The sequence below is a fragment of the Ascidia mentula genome, chromosome 6, assembly GCF_947561715.1.
Source record: "Ascidia mentula chromosome 6, kaAscMent1.1, whole genome shotgun sequence".
In the NCBI taxonomy this organism is placed as follows: Eukaryota; Metazoa; Chordata; class Ascidiacea; order Phlebobranchia; family Ascidiidae; genus Ascidia; species Ascidia mentula.
Genome location: NC_138571.1, coordinates 9129188 through 9137130, shown reverse-complemented (window position 1 = coordinate 9137130; position 7943 = coordinate 9129188). Strand labels below are relative to the sequence as shown.

The window sequence follows — 7943 nt, the reverse complement described above, 5'->3', positions numbered from 1 at the left end:
CATAAAATTTTACCTTCCATTGCATTTATTTGGATTTATTATTTTTCTATTTACCTCAATATTCCTAAGAGTGCATTTTTATTGTTTTTTCAATGGCTACACTTTAATATCTGTAAGAAAAAACATGCAACTATCCAAATGAACCAGTACTGCCGAAATAATTCCACAAACAATAAGACATTGACCTAATTTAACATTTAGTACAACCAAATAGGAGACATACCCCCGTCGAAGCAATACTGTCTACAGTACAGTGAGTAAAAGTACACTAGTCAATAACCAAATATAACCAATGGGCCATTTCACATTTTGCGAAATATTTTAGAATCTTAATTATCGAAAGATGCTATCCATGCCAACAAGATATGGAATGATATTTTGAAAAAAAAAAACATTGTCAGGGACACGCAGTAAAAAGATTTGAATTTTGGCAGTAGAGTAATAGGCTATATCTACAAAATAAAACAGCAGCTTCATGGATTGATTACCAGATTGAAAAAAAATATGTTTATGCACACCCGGTTAATGTGGACACACATGTAAGTTTGAAAGATAAACAAAAAGTTTAACCAACAAACCTTCAAACTGCTCCATCCAACATCCAAATCCTTCGCAACAAACGTGGCTTCCGCGAGAACTGAAACACCTTGTCTGGACAGCACGGCTGACACTGACGTCATAATAAAACAAACATGCCCCTGCAACTCAGTCTGGGCGATCCCAGAATAAAGTCTGATGTGAGAATGGTAGTTGTTATGCAACAATCTACATATCCTGTTGTAGTTCACTTCAATGAAGTTTCATTCAGATTAGAACGTTTTTCACTGGTGTTACTGTTGTTTACGAACAGCAGGTTACACGTAAAATGCGGCCTGGATGAGCTCCGTGGTGATAAATAACATGTTTACAAAGATTTTTGTGCCATCTGCGCTAAAAACCTGTTCTAGTCGCCACGGCCAAACATATCTTTGGATACGGCTTTTATGACAAAAATACCAATTCCTGCAATAAAATTAGAAACGCATTTTCACTTTATTTAATTGGCAATTATTCAAACTGAAACAAATATAATTCAAATCTCCCACGCAAGACCATACTCACGTTTCCGTTAGTTGCCTGCAATGAATTCTGTTGCGAAAAGCCGTTTGCGCCTAATGCACATAGGCTATAGCCCCACCCTGTAGAGAACTAAGCGATGATATTTACACCAATTCAACAAGACAGGTGGAAATTTGATTAGTAAATGGTGTGAAATTACACCTTTTTGTCCGTACCACCTCGATAGGTGGATCATTCCACCTTTAAATATTCCCACCCTTTGATTTCCACCATTTAGATTTACAGTGTACGTGAGGGCTTGTGGTGTCTGTATTGCGGAGGTAGCTCTCATTTAAAGCTCATCTGGTTTAAAGACAGATTGAATCGATTAATGTGAGTAGGCTGCAGCACTGATGAACAGATAATATTATGCTACACCTCTATTAAAAACTGCATTTGTAAAACAATGCAGTTGTAACATTCCTGCAGGCCATTCAGTTACCATATGTCTCTCTCGAATGACTGGAAGATAAAACCCTATTTCTTTGCAAAATTGTCACGGTTTTCGCTTCCACACATCTGAGCTAAACAATTCGCAAAATACAAAGGACGAATTTCCATATGACGTCATAGATAGAGAATTCATTCAGCCGTTTCAGCAGCAGTTTCCTGTGAAGAGTGAAACTGCATCGTATGAAGGTCGTGTTGTGAAAGCTGCAGGTTGATACACAGACACAAATCAAGAGTTTAGGAAACTAAATGTCTAGAACACTCCGCAAATAGGTTTAATATAGTTGTCATCATAATTAGTTTAAGATAAGCAAAGTGGAGCCAATGGTATGAATTGGCCACCACAAATGGAAGTCTTTACTTGGCAGTTTGGTCAGCAAAGTCGTCTGCACTGATGAGACCTTTTAGGTATGACAACTTAGAAAATATATTTTAAAAGTAGTATGCAGCAAATTTCGATTGTAACTGTGCTGTTTTTGGTGAGAATTTGGTTAGGTTTTGTAATATAACAAATTTGTGTTTTTGATCCACAGTGTAATGGCCGTTAGTCATGCGTGGGATGACGCATCTTTGTGTTTCTGGCAAAATATCACATATCGTGTCAGCCCTGGATTTAATTCTGTCTTCAATCGAAGCTCACACAACAACTGGCATGACGGCGTTATAGAAAGGGGGGCATGTAGAGACTACCAGCAACGGGCTAAAATACATTTTCAACAGTTGGATTCGTCGCCTTTGTTGATTTGTGCTGTCGGTGCGAACGACAGGTATGTTAATGTAAGCATCCTTGACAGTGGAGTTTGCTCAGATCGGGACCATGCTTGCCCTGTACCGGACACATTAGCACAAAGCGACCACAACAGTTTCGATGCCCTGGGCCATAAAGCTATAATGCAAGTGATAGTATGGTGTTTTGCAATATCCGCAGTGCTTGGTAATATCGCAGTCATTGCACACTGCGCCCCCTCTTTACTACGGGAATTTCACAAACTTGTCAAAACCGAAAAGGTCCACCGATGGCTTGTTCTCAATCTGGCCGTATCCGATCTACTCATGGGGTTATATATTGTAATGTATGGAATTGCTCACCAGAATCATGATCATGTGTACAGTACGGCGGACCGTTATGATTGGCTCTCGAGCGGTACTTGTTCAGCAATGGGAGTTCTTTCTTTCGTATCCAGTCAGATGTCAGTGTCTATGTTGGTCATTATTACATCATTTCGTCTTCAGAGTGTTGTTTTGCCGTTCCGCGAACACAGTAAGCAGTTTAAGACTGCAGTGGCAGCTACTCTATTGTCATGGAGTGTTTGGATTTTGTACGCTTTGTTGCCACTACTTCCGTTTAAAGCAATACGCGCCATTTTTGATAATTTCGTCAAGGTTGATCCTCTCAAGTGCTTCAACCAGACTGATATGCATTACGACTACTTAATTGAAGTTATGCGAAAGGTGAACACCTTCATTCATACCAACTGCCGGACACTTAATAGCGCACAAAAGGAATGTACACCAAACCGTCTCTTTGTTGGAAGATAGATAAGAGTAACCAGGTGATTTTGTAAAGCCAGTGCCTAACGGTTGTGATGTACTTTTTGTAAAGCCACACACCCGCTAGAAAAGCTTTTGAGATAAAACTTATAATAGGGATAGTTCTTGTAGTCTTTGCTCAGTAAACGTCTTAAATAGGCAATAGGCAAAATGTATTTGTTCAGAACAAATTTGAGGCTTTTCTTCGGATTATTGCTTGTTCTGTCGGGGATTATGTGTGTGATTTGGCAGTATAACAAAACAGGTGAGATATTTTTTAATTTCTTGGTGGAAAGTGCGAATAAACAAAATTTATACCAATTCGCAATGTCATGATAGGAAAAGGCTTTTAAATGCGAATTAAGAATAACTTATTGGTGATGGTAAAAGCTTAACTTGTATTCATTATATTCATTTTAAAACCCAAAACAACACATGAAATGTGCATGGCTGCCTGTTTGTTGTTGTAGATTTGCTACGCTATTATAAATCTCTCGTTTGAAGCAAAATTGTCAGTTTTAGTAAAAAGTTTCCTACACCGAGGTGAACTTGCCAAGAAATTTGGCAGATTTCTATTCATGCTGTTTTTTAGCAGAGGTAACAGCGTTTGATCCCAACTACCAACCAAATGCAAAATTGGCCTCCGTTGCCAGCACATCAACAGTGACAAATGCTTTGTCTCTTCCAGATATAATACAACGTAAGTATTGTTTTTATTAAAGCGAATCGCTTCTACTAGCAGTAGTCTTAACCAGGGATACGTCAGTTTTTGTAAGGCGTGACCTCTTACTGTGAATGTAGAATGACAACATATCTCATGCGTTCGTCAGGGACGAGTACACATTTTTTGCAAGAATTTTTTGCATTTTTTTGCACTTTAATGCACTGAGATTCCTTTTTGCATTCCATCTTAACAATTCCCTTTTCTCTCCCAGCAATTACGTCACTTTTTTTTGCTTTTATACTCCACGGCAACTTCGTTGAAGAAACAAAACTCAATTGTTTTTTGTATTTTGATTCAAACTTGACGGGAACACGTAAATGGGGTGTAAAGGAAGCGCGACAAAATATGGTTTAGAACCACAGTCCTAAAATCATGTAAATCTTGTATTACTTGCGGTGTGTAGTTTTCTGACAAATCTCAGCTAGTTAGATAGGGATCGAAATTTTAAATTTACCAAATGGCGAAGAGCTTTCCTTGACATACTTAAATTGCATGGGACACGGAAAAATAAAACATGTTGATAACTAAACTAAGAGACGATCATAGTCTAAAACATTTATTGCGAAAAAGCAGCTTAATACGGCGACTGGTTTCTGAGATACAGCTGATCGAAGTTACGTTTAAAAAAAAAAAACGAAAACGAAATCGTGCGAAAGCGAGATTATTGTTGCGTGACGTCATAGAAGGCGTTTTATTCGTATGAGTGCTGGTAGCAAGCCTTATGCGTAGGAATGGAAAACATTATAAAACAGGTTTAGTATAGTTTTGCATTAAACAGGGCACCACAAAAAGTTTGAAACAAGTCGCCTTGTGTGAAGTCACAGTCGCCACAGCAAAAATGTTTTTTTTTACGCCGCTACTTTTCGTGCAGTTTTCTACATTTTTTAGTTGCCGTAGAACTGAAACACTTTGGAAATATGTTTTTTTGTAAATATACCTTTAGTTTTACACAAAGTTGCCATGACCGTGTCATACGTACTTTAAGGGTGCATAGCGCAGGGATGTTATAGCAAACAGTAGATTTTAAGCCAAATGTTGCCGTATTCTCTCTTACAAACAACTCGAGAACCGACAACTTTAATTTCGCCCTATAATAGTGTTTTCTGTTCAGCTGAAGCCAATTTAAAGTTTGGGATACCGGGGAATTCCACACCGGAGGAGGAATTTGAACGTTTGTGGAATTACGTTTATAAAACACAGGTTAATTATTGTCTGTTTTTTTTTAATATGTAATTCACTAATTTTTTTTGTATCCCTTCACAGTTCCAGTGTCCGAACAAGGAAATAGTTGGAGGCCGCACTGCGAATGATTGGATGCATGGAGACGGTGCTTATCCGTTGTGCAACGAGCCACAGCTTTGGAAGGGAAACACTGCGGATGGTAACCGCTGTTTGGTTTACTCATTCGGCGTGGGGGAGGACTTTAGCTTCGATGACGTAATGGCGAAGAAAGGATGTGAAGTTCACTCGTTTGATCCAAGTAGGTGGTTTTTTTTATACGAAAGTAATATATTTGGATACCAAAATCAAAATTCATGAAACGAACTCGTGCCTATAGCAACATTTTAAAGTTTTTACAACAATTGAATTTGCATAGTGAGCTGCAGACAAGGCCATTGTTGTGACCCTAATACGTCATCAGTACACCTGCCTGTAGTTCATAAAACAACAGTATTGGCTATATTTCCCATGCAATATTTTTTTTTCATCAAAAATTTTCGTTTTGTCAACAACGAGTATATTGTGAAACATAAGAAACGAAAGAAAAAAATTATATGTCATGTATTTATCACAACCGTGGTAACAAATATTTATTTTGTAGGTATGGAACTTATTGACGGATTGAAAAGAGATTCTGGAGTCGTGTTTCACAAAATAGGAATCAGTAAACAAGACAATGACCACGGGATTAAAGGATGGAAAATGCGGACTTTACGTATGAAAAACTAACAATAACTGTAGAAAATTAGATGTGGCGCCCACAAAATAAGTGAAAACAAAGCATTTCAAAATCTGATTAAAGCAGGTACTTCGCAAACACCAGTTTGTGCTTGAAACATAAACCACACCAAACTTCATTGCCAAGTTTGTTGCCACGACACTGTTATACTTTGTTACGGTTTATTAATGTGATATTAATAGACTATAGGTAAACTAGTTGCGTAATTACGTTTCTTGTGATAATGCTCTAATTGTGTAATGATAGGTTCACTGATAAAGGAACTTGGACACAACGGCCGATACTTGGACTATTTAAAAGTGGACACGGATAGCCCCGAAGGAGCAGGATTTGAAGATGAGGTAATTCTTATCCAGTATTTGTTTCAAAACGATGTGATTGCTTCGCATGTAAAAATTATCTTCAATATTACAGATCATCCAAGAGTTACTCGACACCGGTCTGTATAAATGCGTCAGACAATTCGGCCTTGAAATTCACTTACCAGGACCGATTGTCAACCCCAAGTGGTTGAAACGTTGCAGATTGTTGTACCAGCAGATGTCGCAGTTAAATGAGCGCAAATATCGTTCCTTCTCAATCGAAGACAATATAAAACACAGTAAATTTATCAGTAAAAACCCTAATTTCTCTCAAATGGACAATAAACTAAAAATAGTAAAAGCAGGGGGTGTAATTTTGTGGGAAATAGCATTTGTAAATTTCGATCCCCAGCCTTGCCAAATATGACGTAATCTTCTAGAGTTCGTTAAAAAGCTTTCCTATCATGTAGATGTGGTGGCCACAAACCTGCTTAGCTCGAAAATATATCGAATATTATTCGAATTGCTTTAACGATGCAAATTTGTCACCAGTTCCCTTGGATTTAAATTGTTTGTAGTTTTCTATTAGAATCTTTTGTTTTAAATATTATGCAGAGTGCTGAAGATAACGATTTTTTCTAAAACGCTACGTCCAATGTTATAATTAGGAAAGTCCAAAGCGGGAAACAGGGTCAATTATTTTCTGTGCTTTGTGATTGTGTCATTGACGCGAACATATATTCGCACGATATTTTCTTCTTTACGTTATTTTGCACACAAACTTACGCCAGAATATTAACCATGTGTATCTTTGGCCGGCGATACAAATTTTCAGCCTATGTCCGTCTTGTTATCTGCTTAAGGCTTTGAAAAAACCCTTGCCGGTAAAAAGGTAAAAATATTTTTGCCGCGTGGTGTCGCAATAATTTTTAAGTTGACATTTTGATTTTGAACGTCAACTTTTTGGTACAGAAAATTGAAGTACGAACCGGGAAAAAGTAATCAATTTGTTTTTACTATTAGCAAGATTTTTTACATATAAATGTAAAGTGGCCAAAGTGCAACCCTGTTTTATTATGTTTCGTCGAAAAGTACAACAAGTTGGGGCAGCAAAAAAAAACTGCATTAAGAACTAATAAAGTGAATGAATTCAAACTGAAATGGAATACTTTGTAATTTAATATTGATTTGTGTATTAGCGTACGTTTCTTGAGATCGTGTTTTGTTCTCTTTTCCTTTGTCGTTGTTGTAGTTCTTTTGGGTGTAAATAAAAAAAAAGAAAACGTCCACAATTTGTTCTTGCCTCGAAGGTTTTTTTATGCAGCACCAAAGGGGAAAGTCTTCATGTTAATTACAACTAATCTTTACTTGTTCAGTGATCAGCATATATATAAGCTTACTGTGAAAAATGAAGATGTTAAGAAAAGACTTAAGATTTGTTTTTGGATCGTTGTTAATCCTGTTCGGTATGAAAAATGTGGTTTGGTAAAGCAACAAGTCTGGTAAGTTTCGTTCATTGATACGTGAAATTTGTGTAACATTTAGATTTATTTTTGGGCCAAGTTTATTTTACTTATCACCGAGTGTCATTGATTTGTTGCTTGGTTGATGTTGTGCTTTTACTTTTGGTGACACGTCGCAATGCGTTCTTTTTCCATTAAACAAGACTTTTTGTTATATGACAAAAGCTGCTTTAATTATGCCTCTTATCCCACCCACTGCAAACTGCGAGATATTTATTAAAAGTTTTGATTTTTTAATCTTAATGCTGTGGTTCAGAAGTTTTGTAAACCTTGAAACGTTCCATAATATCCTTTTTCTGGCAAATCGTTTTCAGCTGTCTACAATTAAAGATTTATTGAAAGCAAAGATATGAAAC

At 37.1% G+C, this 7943-nt stretch overlaps 1 protein-coding gene across 2 annotated transcripts; it reads left to right on the top strand.

The window, feature by feature from the left end:
* Positions 1 to 3213: 3213 nt before the first annotated feature.
* Positions 3214 to 7345, top strand: LOC145905860 (putative methyltransferase-like protein 24). Of its 2 annotated transcripts, none has more exons than XM_082993166.1 (7): positions 3214 to 3343; positions 3671 to 3778; positions 4914 to 5002; positions 5066 to 5282; positions 5625 to 5738; positions 6009 to 6103; positions 6177 to 7345. In XM_082993166.1, exons 1-7 carry the CDS (start codon positions 3250 to 3252, stop codon positions 6489 to 6491), a joined length of 1032 nt encoding a protein of 343 aa, XP_082849292.1. In that variant the 5' UTR covers positions 3214 to 3249; the 3' UTR covers positions 6492 to 7345. The 2 variants fall into 2 exon arrangements, with proteins under 2 accessions (XP_082849292.1, XP_082849293.1); XM_082993167.1 differs by having other exon boundaries at positions 3248 to 3343; positions 3674 to 3778.
* Positions 7346 to 7943: the final 598 nt, after the last annotated feature.

Coding starts and splice junctions, on each gene's coding strand:
- LOC145905860 (XM_082993166.1), top strand. CDS start 3,250: ATGTATTTGTTCAGAACAAATTTGAGGCTTTTCTTCGGATTATTGCTT. Junction 3,344..3,670: donor TTGGCAGTATAACAAAACAG/GTGAGATATTTT, acceptor GCTGTTTTTTAG/CAGAGGTAACAGCGTTTGAT. Junction 3,779..4,913: donor TCTTCCAGATATAATACAAC/GTAAGTATTGTT, acceptor TTTTCTGTTCAG/CTGAAGCCAATTTAAAGTTT.